Below are 20,806 nucleotides of genomic sequence, written 5' to 3'. Positions count from 1 at the left end.
ACTTACTTGCTTTGCGAGCTCCAAGTGCCTAAGCAGCAAAGGCTAGAGGAGACTTAGGGAAGAAGGGACAACTTCTTTCTTTGGGAAGTTCTCTCCCAAAGTTCTCTGGGATTCAGAAAACCTCATCCCCACCTAATAACGCCATCATGCTTTTTTGCTATTTACGTACCAAAACATCCAAAAGATTATGAACCATTACTAACTGAACATGCATAATCATACAGAGTGCTACGGCCTCAGCTCCCAACGATGTTAAGGACAAAGGAGAGGTCCACAGGAAAGCTGATGCAGGGCAAGCTCACCACAGGCTACTGCAATCATTACTGGCAGCGCACGTGGCCCTGCTGCCCACACATAGGTGCAGGCTGCAGCCACAGAAACACAGATCCTATCAAAAGGAGACAAGATTGCACATTAGCTTAGATATTCTGTGCAGAAAGTGCTGTATTAGGCAGATAGATTTCCCTTTCCCAACCCCCTAAACAATGTATGGCCAAGGTGTTTGTTAAAGAGCAAAAAGGAAAGAGGCAAAAGAAGAACTTCAAGTTTACCATTTAAATACTGTATGTCAACCGTTTACTAAGACTTTTAGGATGGAAAATGTTTTCATAACAGTACATTAGTGATGTATATCAATTCATGATAAAAACAAACAAGATCTGAAATGATTTGACAAGTTATCACAACATATCAGTGGAGGAGTCGGGAACAGAACTACTGCTTCTCCATTTGAAATGCAAGGTGCAACTTCTGCAGTAAACATTTTGTTATTAAAAATCTCCATATGCTAATTTTCTCAACTCTGTAGTTCTACATCAGCAAGTCAAGAAATATCAAGTGTTTGATTTTTCAAAAGGACCTGTGGTTATTCAGCACTTCAAGGAAAAAAAAAAAGGAAAAAGAAAAGGAGACAGGGACAGAGGAAGCTGTCGTTAGCTCCGGGTTTCAATTCAGACATCTCTGGCTCATGGTTCAATCAGACCATGCTTTTTTGCGTTAGCTAAGGGAGACAAAAGCACAAGCTCTTTAAAAGCTCCAAGTATATCTTCACTGAATTTGTAGAGATTTAAAAAAGAAACCTACAGTTCTGTAGCCATGTAGTTCTTCCCCCCGTTAAAAAATAAAAAATAAAAAAAAAGCAGGCCATGTTTCTTCAAAGATTCCCCTTATCCTTCTGACAAGCATTTATCCTTTGGAGCAGAGGAACTGATGCACTTCTTTCAGTGTCGCTTGCATGTCCTCATATTCCGCAAATTTGCAGGCATCCTCCAGCTTCAGCCATTGGAAAGCTTGGTGCTCCTCTGAGAGCTTGATTTCTGTGTTACAGTCCTTCATTTCTGCCAGCCAGTAAACGACGGTCTTAGGTTTGCCACGGACAGGATAGTGCAGTTCTTTCTTGTACCCCTCTATAAGGGTGAGCTGACTGGCCTGAAGACCAGCCTCTTCCTGCGTTTCCCGGAAGGCTGTCTGCAGGTCATCCTCTCCTGGATCCACGTGGCCTGTCAATAAGGTGAAAAAGTAAGTCTCTGAGAAGGAAACTCAGATTTTGTTTATTCAACTAGGAAACACTGGGAGACAGAGATGAGAGTACACTGTAGCTGATATAGAATCAAATGGAAATTGGAGAACAGAGATTGCTTTTCCAACTCTTATGTCTTGATTTGTCTTTGTCTCATGGCTTTTAGGATCATCATTTATCCCACATCTTCTGAAACTCCCAGGGGCCTGTCAGCACTAGACATCTTTTCTTCCCAGTCCTCCTCTCCTCTTCTGGAGCACTTTGCATCCGTAATGTTAGATCTTAGATCCTACTGAGGACTGAGTGCCTCATGAATGTTTTTCCTTTATCCAGTTAGAGGGGAGACTGCTCATCTGCAAGAGCCTTAGTCCTCTCTCAACCCTTCCCTCCCACAGAAGCTTAAGGGTCAGTTCTGCAAAACTCTTACTCATGCCAACAGACCAGAAACAACAGCACCAGGCACCAACAAATGCCATTTAAAAGGTGGATTTCTCTCCCATATTGCCCTCTGAAACACAGCAAGCCTAAAAGCCAGTCCTTTCACCAGCTGCGTAGTTCTTCCAGGACACATCATTTATTTTACGTTGCTCAAAATGAGAGGCGCCATTACAAACAACGGATAAATATAACACATCCCCAGCTGTTTGTGCTTTTGTTGAGAAATGTCAGATTTGGTTTTCTCATGAAAGCTCCACACCAGAACATAAATAGAACAAGCCAAGCAAGATCTCAAAAAAGCAACATAGCAGGAGTTGGGAGGCTTCGAGAGGAAAAAAAAGTTAAGCTTTATTTTGCCCCTGGTGTCACTCTATTTCCTATGTAGCTGGCTGCAAATAGCTGTAATTTCATCACAGAGATGAATCTTTCCTCAGGGCCCAGATACCCAAAGCCACCCTTTAGTACTAGAACTGGGGTACGTGGGAAGCTCACGTTGCTTTCCCAACAGGTCTTATTCACTTCTTTGGCTGTATATCAGAAGCTTAAACACCTCTTACAATGTGACATAATCTCAAATGTAAAATACACTTCTATTTCAAGCAGCAACTGTGCAGAAAACAGCATCTGATGTTGCACTTAATGTCTCAGATATTTGAGATCAAATACTCAGAGGCTTTAAGTAAAAACATTTTCCCCCTGAATCTCAGCACTGCAAGTCAAGCTGTCTGCTTTTTGACAAAGTATGTATTTCCATAGCTGGGACTTATTACTAATAGCTGAGAAACAGAATCCTCTTGGCCTTGCACAGCTGGATTACTTTTACAGTAACCACGGCAAACACCCACAGAACATCCATGATCAGTAAGTAACCACTATTTTTCATGATAGTCATGATCCGTAGTCACCAAATGTGCAATGAGTTCAGGCAGTAATAAAGCTGGAAGGCTGAGACTCAGTTTCAACTCAAAGGACACCAGTGCAACCTCCTGCCCTCCAGCACAACGAAAGGCAACCACCTCACCCTGCTGTTGATAACCTCAAGTCTAAGTTCAGTAAGTTTCCACCTTTGTGCAGTATAGTCTACCTACTGGGTGGAAAAAGGACTGCCTGCAGCACCTCAACACCACAGCTTCCAGATCCTCACAGACATTTGCACTAATGCAGTTCCAATATGCTGAGGAGGAAAATGAATCCTCCATCCCCTCCCATCAGCCTCGGCTAGTGCAAAGTTACAGTTCTAGGAGCAGAGATGAGGCTCATGAAGCTCACGTGGGGGGATTCAAACAAGTCCAGTTGAATCCCAAAAGGGTTGCGGCTGCTTAGGGAACTTTTAAAATACCAATGTACAGCTGTAGCTGTAAATTGCCTTTTGCGTGCCCTTGGAGAGACAATTACAACTTCTCTTTCTGGCTCCTGCCACATTAAATCTATGTCTGCATCATATACAAATTATGTTATTGCATCACACAACCTGAGGCTGCCTTTGTAGACTACTCATATCACAGAGAGTATATAATGTAATAGCTCGCCTTCATTTATTGCCCCCAGATCTGTACCAAGCTACTGTTAAAGGCTGCCATCAGATTGTGGCTTTTGTGTGTGGCTTTTGATCTATAAAACCTTAAACAACATGTCAAGGGAGGTGATTCTGCCCCTCTACTCCACTCTGGTGAGACCCCACCTGGAGTCCTGTGTCCAGCTCTGGAGTCCTCAGCACAGGAAAGACACGTACCTGTTAGAGCGGGTCCAGAGGAGGGCCACAAACATTCAAGGGCAGGTTGGACGGGGCTCTGAGCAACCTGATCTCCTTGAAGATGTCCGTGCTCACTGCTGGGGGCTTGGACTAGGCCGCCTTCAAAGGTCCCTCCCAACCCAAACCATTCGATGATTCTATGATTTTGAGTGCATGAGATGTATGCCTACAAGTAATTTCACTCCCTACTGAAATGCCTACTAGACAATTCAATCGCTTGTCCAGAATTACTGTGTTCCCAGTGAACCTTTCCACATGGGTCTCTCCTCTCACAACAACTGATCATGTCCCAGCACATTTTGTAGCTTTGCAATAGGCTGTAAACCCTACTCGCTTAGGCTTTTGGTGAAGTGGAGAAAGGGGGAGGCTTGGAAAATTTTGTTCTTTCCCTTAATAGGAAAGCATAGTTGATACCGTTCCAAGCTTTTTTTCCAATTTGCAAATTCCTGTTTACAAACGGCTCCTGCACTATGCTTTAAGAGCACTGCATTTACAAAACAAGAAGTAAAAACGAGCAGGAAGAAATCTCAGAGGGTAAAAAACAGCATATAAGAAGATCTACAAAGAACCTGATGTATTTCTGTGCTGTGCTTTTCCTGGTACCAGGGCTGTGACTACCAAACACTGCCTCTGCCATGTGTCTTTACAGCCAAAGTGTTGCTATATGTCACGGGGCACTGGGCTTGTCTTCTCCTTTGGGGCCTCGCTGATGAGCAAGAATGGCTTAGGTGAAGATGGCTGATAAGGTTACTTCTCGTAGCTATCCCTCTCATCTCTGCTGCATTAGCTATGTGCTCTTCATCAATGATCTCCTGAACTTAAAGAAACTCCTGCATCTTCTAAGAAAGGCGTTTTAAAGTAAATCATCACCGATTTCAGTTTGCGTTCTAATGTTGTGCTGCAAACTGTGACCCTTCTGATTATACATGGGTCAAACAACGGTGCATTGGCAACAGCGGTATCTGGCAGAGGGTCAGACCTGAGCGAGAGGGTAAAAATTTCTCTAGCTACCTAATTTCAGTTGTCTGCTCAATGTCTGACAGAAACATCAGATTATCTGAGGAGCACAACTGGGTGACCCCCCCAGCCCAACCCCAATCAGTCGTGCCCAATAGTTTATACCGTCACAACTTGCAAAGAATTTCGGCCACAAAACTCCCCGCTCAGCTGCACAAACAGCATAATCAGCAGCTACTGCCAACTGATTAACTGCCCCTCAAAGCTGACCTTAGCAGCATTCAGCCAAAGTTCAGTCTGTAATCTCACTCACTCCCAACAGAAGCAACCTTGAAGTGTGTTATTGGAACAAACATCACCTTTGGGTGGGGTCCAGTGATGGGTCCCATAGGATGTCTGAAGGAGGAGGTATTCAATACTGTCAGTGACCTTAGAAGATGGTGCTGGCTGCAGCCTCCTGTAGATGATCAAGCCACAAGCTCTCAGAGCCATGCCCCTCTGTTAACTGCACGGAGAGCTGTGGAAAAGCAGAGAGGGTCACGCAAGAACAACATACAACGTGGAGCTCAAACAGACTAGTTGTATTTAGCCAGCAAACATATCTCAGTGTGTGCTGAAAGTTGTCCATCCCTTTGTAGTTACTACACAATTAAACTGCATCTTATTAACTATCTTTAAGTCGTAAAAAATTGAGTCCTTTCCTTTTAAAACAAGGAAACAGGAACCTATATAAAGGCTCTAAAAAAAAAGTTATCAAGAAGCATGAAATATGACCTGCATGACATTTCTTTGCTGCTGATATATTACAAACCACACTGTAGGAAGAAAAAAAAACCTGATAAAGCAAAAGGAAAGCCGATTCACACTCTGAAGCTTTTCCACTGCAAAAATCCAAAGGCTCTGTGCAAAGACAACACCTCAACATTACTGTAAGTGGCATACAGAAATAACTGCCCAAGACAGACCCCTTGCAGCAGAGAACTCCTCAAGATGCCAGTGGCAGAGCTGAGAAAATGAATGACAAAGGACAGGCTCTCTGCCATCTGGGCTAGACATGAGGCTGTTACACAAAACTAAAAGCTTCTTGGCATATGCGTTAAGCACTAATTTGACATAAATAGAAAGGAACACACCTCTTAAGTGACAAATATTGTAATCAATAAGCTACGCATCCAGGACAACTGGTCCTATTCAGAAAAAGACAGAAAGCAACGGAGATGAGAAATCCATGTTAAAGTTAACCCAGCGATTCCCAATTCCAGGCAAAGCTTTGAACTTTGACAGAGCCGCACATTTCAATAAATTTACACAACGCTGTTTTTCCCTGGGATGCCCAGTGAGGCATCGCGACACCTCCTGTTTCCAAACTGGGAAGCCCCAGTACAGAGTCCTTCACCACCAACCATGCCCCAGGACGGTGTTCAGCTCTCTTGGTTAACCTCCCTTTAACCGCCTTAATTCCTTTCTGATCAGCCACCCCAAAGATAACCCACCCACCAAACCCCCGGGCAGCGCAGGGACCAACCCCGCCGGATCTGAGGCCCAGAGGCCGCTCGAGGCGGGAGACCAGCACCACCTCCCGCCCGCCCCGGGAAGCGCCGCGCTCGGATGTCCACAGCCTGGAAGGACGAACCTCTCCGAGGGCCGCCAGGCCAGCGGCCCCCGGGCGCTCCCGCCGCTGCCAGGCACCCCGGGGCTCCCCTTCCCTCCCGCCCGCAGGGGGTGGCCCCCCGTGCCCCCAGGGGCTGCGGGGCCGCTCCCAACGGGCAGGGCCCGCCCGGCACCAGGCTGGGGCGGGGGACCAGGCCTGGCGGCCCAGGGGAGAGCCCCTCCGGCCGTTGCCATGGCAGTGGGGCAGCCCGATGCACGCCGGGACACTGGGGGAGCCGGACGCGCAGAGATCAGGGCCCCGCTGAGCCCCACCACCGCCCTCGACCCCCGCCCTCACCTCCGTCTCCACGCCGGGGAGTAGGCGGGGCGCGGCGCACGACTGAAGGCAGCCTCAGCCAATCACAGCGGCACAGGCGCGGGCCGTAGCTCCTCCCCTCTCGTTCCGGCTTCCCTTTCCCTCCCACCTTTCTTTAGGCTCCGCCCCCTCCGGCCGCGGAGACCTCGGATTGGTTTCTCCGCGCCGGGACACGCCCCATCCGCACCTCTCCCTTGTCCTATTCGCTGGCTGCGGGCGCGAGGCTGCGCGCGAGCGTTTGAAGCGGGAAAAGCGTTGTTGCTATGGAGATGCGGCCTAGTGGCTGTTCCCGAGCTGCGCCGCGGCCGGTGAGTGGCTGTGGGGGCCGCGGACGGGCAGGACGCGGCGGTTGGCGGGGGGGGGGGTGTGTGCCTGCCGTGAGGTGGAGGGAATGGCCGCGCCGAGGGAGGCGGGGGTTGTCCCGGGGGCCATCACCCTTCCCGGGCGGTGGGGCAGCGCCGCGGCTTCCCTCAGCCCCGTCCCACTGCGGAGCCCGAGCGGGCTGCGGTGCGGTGTGCTGGGCCGCCCCCTCTTTCGGGCCCCCCCGGCTCTATGTGTGCGGGGAAGACCGGAAAAAAAGGGGGTGGAACACCGCGGGGAAGGATGAGAGGAGAGCTTGCACACACGGTGCGGGGCAGGGGCGAGGGCGGCCGCTGCGGGAGGGGCCCGGCAGCTGGCCGGGTGCGAGGCCCCAGCCTCAGCCCTACGCCCCTTCTTCCAGTGGGTGAAGCTATCAAGTTCCTTGGTCTGGGACTTAATTCAATGAGGGAAGCTATAAATCCCTATGGGGCGAAATTCAGTGACCATGTTCCCCCTCAGTCATATGGTGTAATTCCAGATGCACGGCGGCTTGTTTTGATACAATTATAAAATAAATATTGAAAGCCATCTGGTAAATCTTACTGGCAAGAAAAGCTCGGGCGCAATTTTCAAATAATCAGCATCCCAATATAACTCGTAGATTATTTTCTTAGCGTGTGGTTGAATATTAGACACTTCCCATTCCCATGCAGCTGTTGTTTTAAGCAGTTGTCAGGGATCAGCTGTAGGATGGAGTCTCTTCTGCTGAGGTCACCAGACTATACTTAGTATGAAAAGATGATTATAAAAAATAGAAGTCTCTTGCCAGCAGAAAAATACTCTATTGGAAAACAAAAAAAAACCCAACATTTCGTTGTTGTTTTTAATTCTGTTTCAAAGAGCAATGAAATGAATTGTAGTTTTAGCAAGCAACTCTGTGTTAGGTATGTCAGTAGCAAAGGAAGTGGGAATGTTGCTGCAGGGAGAAGACCTGCATCATGGTCCAACTGTAAAATTGTTGTCAGTTAACATTAAGGTGTACCCTCTTCTCCAATTACTTTTACTGTACAGAAACTATTAGTGGTTATCTATTGCTAGTATTCAGCTTTGTTCCTCATATCTTCAAAACAGGCTGCTACAACTCTCGTTCCAGTGAGCAACAGAATGTTTAATACCGTGTTGTGTATGTGCACAGGGAGTTGCGTAGTGTAATCCTATGATCCTACAAAGGGATCTGCTGCAACGTCAAACACTGTTTCATAGGCCCCAACCTACTGCATGAAACTAAAATTACAAACTTGTGTTATGGTACAGATTATCTCTTATCATGGAGCTTGTGTTTATAAAAGTTCCACCGCACCCTGACCCCGTTCTTCACAGGAATACCCCAGTTTCCAAGGAATGGGGTCAGAATAATTAAAGGTAAAGTATTTTGTGTGGTGCTCTGGAAAAGCAAATTAGGCATTCAGTTCTGGAGTTAGCCCTCAGATTTGGCTTTGGATCACAGTTAGAAAAGGGCTTAATGTTCAGATGAATAAGAAAGAAAGATGGATGACTGGTGACGTGAGTAAATAAGTCTCCCTTTTCTTTATTGTATGATTGCCAAATCGGCTTCGTTCTGGTCTTCTGCTTCTATACTTCAAAAACCGGCAAATGCTTCGGCACGGACGGAGCCTGTGCTGAAGACTTGTTTGGGGTAACGTGGTTACAAATAATGACTAATACACTGCTATAGTCATGGTTAGGAAAGGAAACATACCTACCTGCTACATGTGTTTACAAATTTTATAAGTTCTGAACTTTTGTTTTTATAAGGTACTTGTAAAGCAAAATTATTTACATAATACAAAGTGATAGGCAGGAAAACAAGGTGCTGTTTGTACACTGATTAACAATTATTACGCTTCTCAGATGCCCTTAAAAATTGTTCCTAATAAAATTATTTTAATGATCAGACCAGAGTTTATGATTCAGAATTATTATCTCTAGATTATTTGCAGGATTAAATGTATAGTTGCATTAGTTTGCATTTGTAGGAGTGCCACATAAGGTTTCTTCACTTTGCCATGACTTAATTTCCCTAGTTTAAAATATGGATATAGTGATACTTGTGTCATGTCTCGGTGGTGACACTCAGGAGTATCAGTGGAAGTCGGCTAAAATGGTCAGGTAAATATGAGTGAGCTACAGTGGGATAACAGGGCATGTGAGTGTTTTTCAAGTAAACGATGCTCTGAGATCTTTAATATATCAGAGCTTAATAAGGATCAAGATGTAGTGGTCTAAGGCTGCTTTATTCTTAAAATAGTCTATATAGGGATTTTATGTGATTTATTTTAGCACAGTGACTGACACTGAGTGAGTATGTTTGAAGGCCAGCCTTTTCTTCCCTTTGAAAAGTGCATTGAGAATAAAAAGATCTGTGTAAGAGCTAATTAATAATTAAAAGCATTTTAAAATGGAGGATCAGCTTCTAGAGCATAATTTTGTGGTTAGTTTCCTTCAGAATATGTAAAATGTACCCGCTCATTTGTACTATTTACGCCTGACTTTTCTTTTTTCCCCAGCTTTCTGACCTTTAAAAAACTTCTATTACTGAAACAGGGGAGGAGTTCTCTCATGACAAGCTGTGATCTTATTCTGTGCTTTGAGTTGGTCCCTTTATATAACATTCTAATGCTTTTTTACAATAAGTACTTATCCATTACCAGCATCTGGCAGCCTTTTAAGATCTTTGTAAAACTTCTTTGCAATAAGAAATAAGTTGTAGAGAACTCAGGTTTGCCACACAAAGATGATAGGCTGACTGGTCCCTTGTTCAGACATCTCACGTGTTCCAGCAGTAAGGTCTATCACCATTAACTGTTTCTCCCTCACTGCTAGCTTGTGTATTAGTAAGTAAATATGCTCTGGACTTTGACTTCACTGTTTCACTGACCTGCTTCAGCATCTTTTTGTCAGTGGCAAAGCAGGTCCCTTGTGTGAGAAGGTGAAAATTTCAAAGTGAAGCTGAGTCTGTCTGCCAGCTAAAATGGGAAGGGCAACCACTGAACAGCAAAGAATTACGAGCGATGTTGTAGCAGAAATTGAGTGAAAAGTTTTTCTTAGGCCTGAGACTGTCTAACCTTGTAACTGGGTGCTCATGGAGAATTATACCTCCATACTGACTCACTTCATTCTCAAAATATGTTATATCCAACTATTTTAAGAAATCTGAGGCTTTTGTCTCAATCCCGTTTCCAGTGAAGCCACTTGTAGCTTTGCGGGGAACAGGACCTGGGCTTTGATATGAAGCTACCACACTGAAGAATGTTATATTTTTCTGCCCCAGGACACAATGTTCTCTCAGGTGAACAAACAAAATTAGATCCTGACAATAAGTGAGGGAATGCTGGCTATTATTTATTGTAAAAAAGTAAAAGTCTTCTCTTTTCTTGCCAGAAGATGGCATTATTATTAACAATGTAGGATTCTTGAAAACCTACTGATACTCCTCTTAGTTCTTTACAAAGCCAATTTATTTTGAAGAATTATGTATCTGTTTTAGAAACAGTGTCTGCAGACACAAAGAACTGTACAGTGTTGGACCAATTAAAGTATTCTTTTAATGAGGAGAAATGTGCTCCTTTCTTTTAGAGCATTGCCGATTAAAAGGCCAGAAGGGTTTCGCTGACAACTCCAATTGCCCCTGAATTCTCTCATGTATGAACCAGACCAAATCTTTTAGAAAATTGTCTACTGTTGAGTTTTAAAGTAATCTGAAATGCTGGAACCCATTTCCATGGTTAAATAATTTGTTACTCCTTTATTAGTCAATGTTCGGTTTTCCTAGGTTGTGAAATTGCTGTTCCATGGATGGAGAGACACTGGAGTTATCTCCTGAAACCACTTAGATCCAGTAAGATTTATTATATCTGGGGAAGCAGAAGCAGTTACATTACTTCCTGGGCCAGCTCTCATTAAGAAGCCATTTAGTTGCTTTCACATGGCACAGAGCCTTAGCCAATAAGCCGTGCAGAGCTGCTTACATCTCTCAGTGCTAACCTTCTCGTATGTTCTGCAGTAGCTATATTACTTGGATTTTCCATATTTTGAGAATCCTAGTTCCTTGCTACCCCAGATAATGGAAACCTGTCTGTGCAGTGATTTCTAGCTATTTAAATATATTTTGTTTAATTTTTAATTAGAACCTTCACCTCAAAATTCTTAGTCCTCTCCCCTTGTCTGCTGCTCTTCTTTTGGGAAATGTCTCCATTTTTTTTTCCTTTTTATCCTCTTCTCTCTCCTGTGTTCAACATTATAATTCAAACAGAGGTTAACTATGAATTAGTTCTTGCACTGGTCTTTGGCCACTCTGTATTTAACATACGCATACATAAAGATGTAAGTGTAATCTAGGATACAGAGTGAGAATAGACAAAAGAAATTTGCTGGTGTGTTTTCATCTTTAACACATTCTCAGTACTTTGAGATTGGTGTCTTGGCTTTGTGTTCTAGCTGCTCCTTTCATCAAACAAAAGAAGTTTCCTGTGGCAGTGCATACAGACAGTTACACAGGACCTGTACTAGTTTTGTATTTTAAGCTACCTTATGTAAGACAGGCATTTTTGCAAAAACATAACCCTTCTTTAAATGAAGTCTGAATTTCCTGTGGAATTTCATCTGTTAGAGAAGTTGGCAAATTGTGAATGCTTGTGAAAACCCTTGCGCATGTGTCATAGCCTCTCTGGGTTTGTTACCCTCTCTGTCAATTTTGATTTCCCGCTCCCAGGATCTAACAATCTCAGCGGTAGCTCTGACTTTACCTCAAGATTCAGAATCGCATTACATGCATACACTTTAAGTAAGTCCACCTACATACCAATGTTTTTGTCTTGAAGCTTGTTACTGCTGAATCTCGTAATTTTGTTATGGCTAACTACTGTCTACAGCTTCTGTCTAGCTTCTAAGTCATTTTTAGATGTCCTCTACTGCACCTTTTGGCCTCTGTAATATCTTATACAATCAGCACTTTAATATAATCTTTATTGTTTTGTTGTTATTATTATTTCAACATAATGTGTTAATTAATGATGTGGAATCAAATTTGGGGGTGATATTTGGTGACCTTATTTTCTTATATAATGTTAGTGTAGAGATGCTTGAAAATCCTGCCAAAGAACTTACCCTGAATTACAGGGGGAAAAACAGTCTTAAATAACTTGGTTTTATTGAATATTATTGTAACCTCCAAATATGAGTAAAAGCTGTATTTTCTAAGGTCCTAGACTGAACAAAGATATAAGAAGGCAGTGGGCAACAGATACTTGAAGTGCTATCATTTTTCCATTTTATGGAACAAGTAAAAATATCTGCAGATATTAATCCATCTGGATACAGACAGCTGCACAATGCATTGCTAGGGAGACATGAGTGAAGGAGTTGAGGGTTTTTTGGCATACCTTTCAGTGATGCATGTTGCTTTTTTGGGTTTCCCAAGAATGCAAGTATGGCGTTCCAGTAGCGTATATAGATTTAGAGAAATTCTGTGTTTCAGATTTCGCAGAATGTTTTGGCTATTCTGTCAAGGACACTTAGAAATGCTCACAAGATTCGTGACATACAAGAGAAAGTTACGCAACAAAACTACAACTTTGCTGTAGTTCATCTATAAGATGAATGGTCTTAATTATTCAGCTTGAGGTGAAGACAAATGCAATTTCTTCTCCTTTGGTCAGTTAACCAGGGATAGCTGAACCACATTAGACCACATGCCCTGATATTAAATTGAGTGTCTAAAATTAGGCATTTTACATTCTGTAGCTTGAGGACAAGGTTTCAGTAGCTGCGGCATTCATCAAGTAGACATCAGGCGTGTAGGAACTCTGCAGCAGTAAGTAACAGTGCATTGTGCATTTCTTCCACATTATTGTGTATTGTCTATAATTTTAAAATATCATTTCATAGATAAAATATTTGTTTCATGTTTAGTTTATTGTTGTTATTGCTCTATTCTGTAGTGTTTGGCAGTCTAGTGTATTGTAAACTTGGAGTTAAACAAGCTTCTAGCCTAACTGCAGGTAATGGCATCAGGAAATGTGTAGCTTCTTCATTAGTAACTTTGTCAGATGTGATGTTTCATATGATTCTAATATTTATTTTGTTTGATTTCTTGTAGACTTTAGCTTGAAGATGGCATCATGCCTTTATGAATGCCTTTGTGAGGCAGAACTTGAAAAATACTATCCCCATTTTGCTGCCTTTGGTCTTCAGAAGATTGATGAGCTTGCCAAAGTTTCCATGAAAGATTATACCAAACTGGGGGTCCACGACATGAATGACCGCAAACGACTCTTTCAGCTCATTAGAATAATCAAAATTATGCAAGAGGAAGACATTGCAGACTTAAGCAAGCAAGATTTTCAACCAAGTGGCCTTTTCATTCAGCCTCAGGTGACCAGATCAGGTCCCCGTAGACAGCTGCGTTTTGAGTCCTTCTTTGAAGAAAATGATGGAACAGTTAAAGACTCTGAATCTGAATCCTATGGTTCATCTGATTTCAGTGCCAATGAAGAGAAGAACAGCGTAGGGGAAATGTCGGGACACATTCAACCGCATGATTCAGAGCTGATCAGATTAACTAGAAGAGACCTAAACACTCCTGGAATATGCACAAAAAAGGACCTGAGCTGTCCAACAGTTTCTGATGATATTGCTCCTCTCCTGGGGGATGCCGAAGCTCCTATTGTACAAACAATAACTCATATTTCAGGGTATAATTATGGACTACCTCATTCCTGTATCAGGTAATAATCAGTCACCTTTATTTTGCTGTATTTCAAGCTAGTCATAATTAATTCTTTCTTCATTGTGGAGGAGAATCTGTCTTCATCACCTCCACATAAGCTATCCTACCACTACAGAGCAATGCAAAATCTTATAGAGAAGAGAGATATTAATAAGTACTTGCAACTCTCCAAGTCTGGTAGAACAAATCAGCTGAATTTCACCAGCTACTACTCACCAAGGTTGTCTAAGAATAGTCTTTATTGTCTTTCAGAATAGATGGCTTTGTTTTCTTGGTGTTTTGGTCAATGTTTCTTTCTCTTTTTCTTTCCATGAGACTATCTTGCAAAACACTATTTTTCCAAAATATGGCATTGTCTGTTGAGAAGTTTGTCAAGTTTTTCCCACTAAAAAGGATACATGCTGTGATGGCTATATTTGTTTATAAAGAAATTTCTGAATTGGAGCTTTAAAAAGAAACAGAATGAATATATTTGGGATGGGATATAGATGTGGTGGTGAGAGGGATGCCTTGCAGCTGCTCCCCAGGCACATGATCTGTAACTTTCATGCTTTTCCCAGTGTTTGGTAACAGAGGGGCTATGGTTATCTTGAACCACTGGTAAATCTACCCTGGCAACATTTTTAGAGCACAAAATAACTTTTTCCTGATTCAGCAGCAGAGTACATACCCCTCTGCACACATACTACCAGCATCTAGCTTGTCGCAATGCAGTCGTGGCGGCTTTGTTTTGAAATGTGAAGAGAGCTAGCTTTATGAGGCTGGGACTTGGTCCGGGAAGGCTGTGGTGAAGATTTGGTGTGTGGGAGGATCCATGGAGTTGGGGTGTGGGTTACAACTCCCATTGAGTGTGCGTGTAGCCTGGAGGGATAGATGCTGTTGCCACAGTGGAAAAGTACTCAGGTGACATAGTAGTTAGAGCACTTAACCTGTGGAATGGAAGACACAGGTTTTTAACTCCCCATTGCTGGAAAAAAAATCATTCCCACCTTCCAGAGAAGTGCACTAACCTCCTACGTATATTGGCATCTTAATGCATTCTCTGTCTCTAGAAGTTGAGCCAAGGTGCAACTAAAAGGGCAGGATTCATATTGCTGGCAAGTAAAAAATGATAAAATATAACCTAATGGCTCAGCTAGAGTAGTTCAAGATTTTTAATCCTGCAATAGAGCCATGTTCTCCCTTGTTCTCACTTTCTTTCCTTGTTGTTCTGTTTTTTCCTAAGCACATTCTTCTGTGCCTGGCATTATGGTTCATCTTGTGGGCTGTCTGCATCCTCCTCCTGACATGCCTGAGTTTCTCTTTCTCCTGTTTTGACCGCAGAGTACGTGTTGTGCATTCCAGGCTTGGGCCAGTCTGCTGACACTAGGGTTTGTGATTCCTGTTTTGCAAGTGCCTAACTCCACTGAATCCGTCCATCTCCATGTCACCTTGTGATTTGACCACTGTGAAGGCTAATCTAGTGTCATCTATGAAAAACATAGGAAAACACTGGCATGATTTCAGATGGCAGAAAGAAAAAGAGATTAAATTTCTTTTAATATGCTTAAATATATTTTGCACTTGCCTACAGCAAATGGCTTGATTTTGACCATAGCAGACAGGGCATAGTGATTCTTCTGACCTATTGTCTAGTCAGGTTTCTAATGATCTGTGTCAAGATTTTTGTTTTTTCTAGTAATAAATATATTTTGTTATAAAATACAATTTCTATTTAAGAAAGGTTAATAGAAAACCTAAACTTTAGGTTCAGCATGTAGAATTAAAATGCATTCTGTTCCCATACAGAGGCATATTTAATTGAATGTATTTTGTACTAGAAATAATTTATGCCTTTTCTCTCATAAATGGAGCCTCCAAGCCTTCAGTTTTTCCTTTCTCCAAATCTTGCAATCAGTCCTTCCTCCTTCAGGCTCTTAGAGCACGACAGGCTCTTTCTGTAGGTCACCAAATCCAGCCTCTGACATGAGAATTAAACTCTGATCATTTGTTGGACAACATTTGGTGCCTAGTGATATCTATAAGCTCACACTAGCTTATGAAGCATCTTATTTCAAGTATCATTGCCTTTCTTTTCAGGGGAAAGAATTTTCCATCTAAACGCAGGGCCTGATCCTGGTCTGCCTGGTAAAGCTGTACTAAAATTAAAGGGGCTTCAGTTACAAGTAAAGATTACTCATGTGTAGTCTTCGAAGACCGCATCTTGAGATTTATATCTGCATGTCGTATGCTTCTGGGGAATCACGCAGCACGAACAGCAATGATACCACAAGCTTGTAGTTGTAATGAGATATTGAGTAACTTGTGGGTTTGGTTTTATTTTACTAGACAACTAGCATATGTTAGTTTTCAGTTGCTACATTAAGATATTTTGGAAGGGCATTCGGACAGCATGGCAGAAACACTACTTTTGTGCAAGTTGGTACTTGATTGAAATTATTTTTTTCTCACAAATTGACATTCAAATCCAGGCTGAAAATCATTACTTATTTGGCTGAGGACAGCTTGAAAAAGGGAAAGGTGGAATGAATACAATTTGGTTGAATTCAAGTATATTCTGTATGATGCATCACAAAATGGTGATGCAGGTTAATCAATGAAACACAAAATGACCTCATTTTTCTGAGGTGTCTCAAAGTGAACTAAAGTAGACTTAGCAGAACACAAGAGCACGACTTTGCCTGTCGTCTGAAACTGCATAGTTTTTTAATGATAAAAGACCAAAGGGGAGACAATGATGAGATCAATATTTCAAGTTTTCTTTTAGCTCAATAGGAACATGGTGGTACTGTCTTGTTTCCCAGTTTGAGTCATTTACTTGTAACCTGTTTGACAGCCCATAATAGGAAGAATGAAAGTCAGTATAAGAGGAAAAGCAACTAAATATTATAACCCCTCCTTTTCAAGATCTGTTCATACTTTTATCTGTACATAATTAAATGACGAATCATGACTGTGAATAATTTCAGCAAGATTAAATTTCATTAAGTTAAGTTGCATATTATGCCAGCTTCAGTCACATGTTTGTGGACAACTGAAAATATACCAGTCCAGCAACAAGTTCAGGAATGTAGCTGTATAAACACAACTATTCTTTTAACAGAAGTGCACAAAAAGCATCAGTCTATTTAGGAAAAAACAGCAGAAACTTCACTGTGTAACAATAAGATGTGTTTTGGGGTTTTTTTTATAAGCCATTGAAGACAGAAATACTTACCTGATAAAACTAACACATTTATGCGTAGTCTAGATTGTGTAGTAACCTGATTTTAAAATGTAAACCTACACTGTTGTTGTAGATCCAGTACTTCTGAGAAAGAGACTCCATGGACAGAGAGTGAAAAAATCAGAGTGTGTGTCCGAAAACGTCCTCTAGGCCTGAGAGAGGAGCGACGTGGGGAGGTTAATATCATCACAGTGAAAGATAAAGAAACCCTACTTCTTCATGAGAAGAAGGAGGCAGTTGATCTCACCCAATATATTTTACAGGTAACATGCTCCACTTAAATGTTGTTTTTATGGGCCAGTCACTTGCATGGTGGGATAAAGCAAATGGTACTTGGAGTTTCAATGAGGGGAAACAGAAAAGGGCTATCTGCATTTCTTGCACTGAAATAGGTGGTGGGGTCTTCTGTGAGCTCAGCATAACTATATTTGAATTGCTTCTGACTTATGCCAGCTTGTGGCAGAAAACCTGAGCCCAGAACTTTAAGCCTCAAAAACATGCCTCATGCAGCTTTCTTTGCATGTGGCAAAATAAAACCCTCTGCTACATGCCATTGCTACAGAATTGCCTGCTGCAGAGCCTCCTGATAGCTTTTTGTGGTACTTCAGTAAGAAGTTCCCTTTTCACTATTTCAGCACTGTAGGCCTGTTTCAATGAATCACATACACCCTCGTCCGCTCCCTTCCTTTGTTCTCAAATGCTTTTGAAAATTAAGTTCCCTTTTGGTCTTTGTTTCTTAATCCCAAATACCTTGTGCTGTCATAGTTCAAATTCTCACTTTTGACTGACAGCACCAGGAACAGAACTGATTTCTAGAGAGTAGCAAGCCATTCTCACTCTACTGGCTGTTATTTTTACAGTCTGGATCCTAGGAACAACTGTTTGGACTATCCAGTAAAAATTCAGTTTGCAGCTCTCTCGGACCTGGTTCATGTACCACCTTTTACGGTGCGACACATGCAGCAACTCTACCCCGCTCCCTCCATCTCACTACCTATATTTGGCATTTATGTGGTGCTTATCACCTTAGTATCTCAGTGCTGAAATAACCACTAATTTATTTTGTTATGTCAGTACAGACAAACAAAATCTTGCTACCAATCAATATAGTCCAAAAAAAAAAAAAAAAGCGATGGCAAAGGCTGTGTTTATTCTATAGGACCCAAGAGAACTTCTCTGCTTCCAAGTCTGGCTACTCGCCCTGCCTCCATCTCTGGTTCCTATAGAAAGGAAAGGCTACAGAGCAAATGGGAGATGGCTGGGCATATTCCAGCTCTATGGCTGGGGGACCCAAACTGCAGGCCCACGACAGAGCACATCTGCCCTCTGAGCTGAGTGTAGCTGCTGAGACTCCCTGGTTTAATCTGCCTGTGTGATAGTGTGGTTTGTTTGTGCATCGTTGAAATGATTCTCAGTCCTAGAGATCTACCACCTTAATTTACACTGCAGTGAATTTATTACAGTGCAATGTTAGACACCAGTCCATGGAGGCTCTTTTGAAAATGTGATGTTTGTGACTGTCTCTGCAAACAGTATTCTTAACCTACAAGGAGCCCATAATGAACTCTGTTGCAGTGTTTCCAGAGACCTTGCTGCTTTGAGTCAGATCTGGAGTGTGGGAAGTTTGGGGTTTTCTTGCCCCCTTCTGAGATAATACAATCCAGCTTTGCTTAGGAATAGCTTCTGTCTTCTCTGGCACAAAAAGTTTTTAAGTCTGCAGAACAGAGACAATTAATCACAACTGAGGACTAATTTTGAGAGAGTCAAGAGTTGATTCTGAGTTCTTTTTACTGTTATAGTGTTATTGTACATCTGTAGGCTGATTAACTTCAGGAATAGATGAGGGTTTTCTTTAATTAGTGTTTTTCTTTTCTTCCTCCCCCCCCCCTTTCAGAAGGTTGTGGTATGTTCTGCTTCAGAAGGATGGGAAATTAAGGCATCTTTGCTTCCCTTTTTTTTTCTTTTTTTCCCTACCCTCAGTCTCTTGATTAGTCGTAATGATGTGTTCCTGCATATGTCATGCTGCATGTTGAATGTGCTAGATCACTTTGTACCTGATCCAAAGCCATATGAAGTTACTGGAAAGACTTCTGTATTTAAATTTACCTTTGAATGGGGGTGAAGGGGAAGTGAAACATATTCATTTTCATGTAAAGATCATATTTATTTTTCAGCATGTTTTTTATTTTGATGAAGTCTTTGGGGAGTCATGTACCAATCAGGATGTGTATATGAAGACAGCTCATCCTCTCATTCAACATATTTTTAACGGGTAGGGTATCAGTGCTTACATTTGTTATTTTTTTGCCTTTTTGTTTTCCAATTTCATATAGTGCTTTAATTTTCCTTTTACTCTTTACATCTTTTGAGAAATACATTCATTTTACCTTTGCCACATACCTTCACCCTTTTAGAATGTCTTTGGTTGCAATTTTGACAAAATAACTCAGAGAAAACTTTCTTCACATTTGGTGAGAAATCGAAATTACAGAGGAAGTTAAAATTGGACCGCAGCTGCAACAAAGAGACACCATGGCCAGCCTATAATGAAAAAATATGTGCCAGGATTTCTGAAGTCTAATTGCATTCTAACAAAGGCTTCTGTGTGGTATAGCACACTCATCTGTAGAGGAATAATATTACCTCTTTCATGAGACTGCTCTGAGATACTTTTGCATGTATTTGCACAGTTCACAGGGCAATAGAAATTATTAATAACCTTGTGATTTATTTTTGTTTTATTGATTTATATTTGCTTAGAGGTTTAATCATAATTACATACTTCCTGATTAATGGGAAATTGATGGTGGCTTTACATGAGTGATCTTATTTTCACGCAAAGTAACAAGCTTGAATATAATTACATTTTTGAGTCTTTGAAGGAAAGGATTACATATCCATGCTGAAAATTAACAAAATGGAGCATTCTGTTTTCTGGAAATCTCCAAGTATCATCAGCAGAGACAGAAAATATCACGCTCTTGAGAAAAGGAGAGTGAAAAAGGAGAATGAGGCTTGTAGCTTGCTGTGTAATAATCACTAAAGGCCCAGTTCACGTTACAGCTAATCCAGTAATGCCACCAAAAGAGATGCCACTGTTTTTTATCAGCTTTCCCTAACTTTTCTGTCCCTCCTGCTGCATCCCCTTCACTGGCCTTTGTCTAATCTGACACCACAGTGAGCGAATTTTGCAATCTAAGCTGGCAAGAAATTGTTCACTGTGCTTACTGCAGCCCTACATTTTTACGCATTTCTCTGCATCCAGGAGGTACTGAGCCAAGTAAGAAGTCTTTTTTTTTAAAGTGGGGGGGAATAAATAATTTTTTCTGTAGTATTTCTTTTTTTGCTGATTCAGATCCCTGAATCTTTTCACATCATACTTCTGGGTTCAGTACTTGTATAAGAGCAAGGATGGGGAAGGAGAAGTAGGCACGCAGTAACCTTAATGTAGACGGGATTGAAGGGCAGTGCAGCCATATCCTGAGACCTCCTTGGCATTTTATGTGCATTGCCATTATAATCTTAAGATGACAAAGCTGGAGCAATCTGGAATAAACCAAGACTGTGATTTCACTAGCTGGAGTGAGTGAACCAAACAGCCCTCTGCTACTGAAAGGGGATAATCCTCTTCCTTACCCCCTACTAGACACATTCCCATAGGTTACGTGAAGCCAGTTTGGGCATATTTTGTGATCCTCTGTGATGTACTCCAGTTCACTGAAACAGCAGAAAATTAGCTTGCAAAAAAGTGGAAACCTTTCTGTTGTTTCAGTGCAGTGAAGTCAAACATCAGAGCCAGCACAGGCAGGGGTGGGTCAGTGGGGTAGTTCACACAGCTGGGAGCAGAGGAAACGAAGAGC

The 20,806-nt window shown here is 42.1% G+C and overlaps 2 protein-coding genes across 6 annotated transcripts in view; one reads left to right on the top strand and one right to left on the bottom strand.

The window, feature by feature from the left end:
* Positions 1–331: 331 nt before the first annotated feature.
* On the bottom strand, positions 332–6,696 carry NUDT2 (nudix hydrolase 2). Of its 3 annotated transcripts, none has more exons than XM_072859110.1 (4): positions 6,616–6,650; positions 5,801–5,854; positions 5,027–5,184; positions 332–1,499 (listed from the first exon to the last, which is right to left on the bottom strand). In XM_072859110.1, the coding sequence occupies exons 3-4, from the start codon at positions 5,157–5,159 to the stop codon at positions 1,186–1,188; spliced, it is 447 nt and encodes a 148-aa protein (XP_072715211.1). In that variant the 5' UTR covers positions 5,160–5,184; positions 5,801–5,854; positions 6,616–6,650; the 3' UTR covers positions 332–1,185. The 3 variants fall into 3 exon arrangements, with proteins under 3 accessions (XP_072715211.1, XP_072715209.1, XP_072715212.1); XM_072859108.1 differs by lacking the exon at positions 6,616–6,650 and adding an exon at positions 6,301–6,522; XM_072859111.1 differs by lacking the exon at positions 5,801–5,854 and having other exon boundaries at positions 6,616–6,696.
* Positions 6,697–6,883: 187 nt separating this feature from the next.
* KIF24 (kinesin family member 24) overlaps positions 6,884–20,806 on the top strand; it is a 33,816-nt gene continuing 19,893 nt past the window's right edge. For 2 of the 3 annotated variants that reach the window (XM_072860031.1, XM_072860033.1), the window contains exons 1-4: positions 6,894–6,941; positions 13,091–13,718; positions 17,020–17,209; positions 19,121–19,218. In XM_072860031.1, the coding sequence (XP_072716132.1) occupies positions 13,105–13,718; positions 17,020–17,209; positions 19,121–19,218 (902 nt within the window). In that variant the 5' untranslated portion in view covers positions 6,894–6,941; positions 13,091–13,104. Of the gene's footprint in view, positions 6,942–12,735; positions 12,806–13,090; positions 13,719–17,019; positions 17,210–19,120; positions 19,219–20,806 lie in introns of all 3 variants that reach the window. The other variant, XM_072860032.1, reaches the window with a different exon arrangement.

Source organism: Ciconia boyciana, chromosome 4 (genome assembly GCF_034638445.1).
Source record: "Ciconia boyciana chromosome 4, ASM3463844v1, whole genome shotgun sequence".
Lineage (NCBI taxonomy): Eukaryota > Metazoa > Chordata > Aves > Ciconiiformes > Ciconiidae > Ciconia > Ciconia boyciana.
The sequence above is the reverse complement of the archived record's forward strand: the minus strand, read 5'-3'. Positions and strand labels throughout refer to the sequence as shown.

Coding starts and splice junctions, on each gene's coding strand:
- NUDT2 (XM_072859111.1), bottom strand. CDS start 5,159: ATGGCTCTGAGAGCTTGTGGCTTGATCATCTACAGGAGGCTGCAGCCA. Junction 1,500..5,026: donor TCACTGGACCCCACCCAAAG/GTGATGTTTGTT, acceptor CCTTATTGACAG/GCCACGTGGATCCAGGAGAG.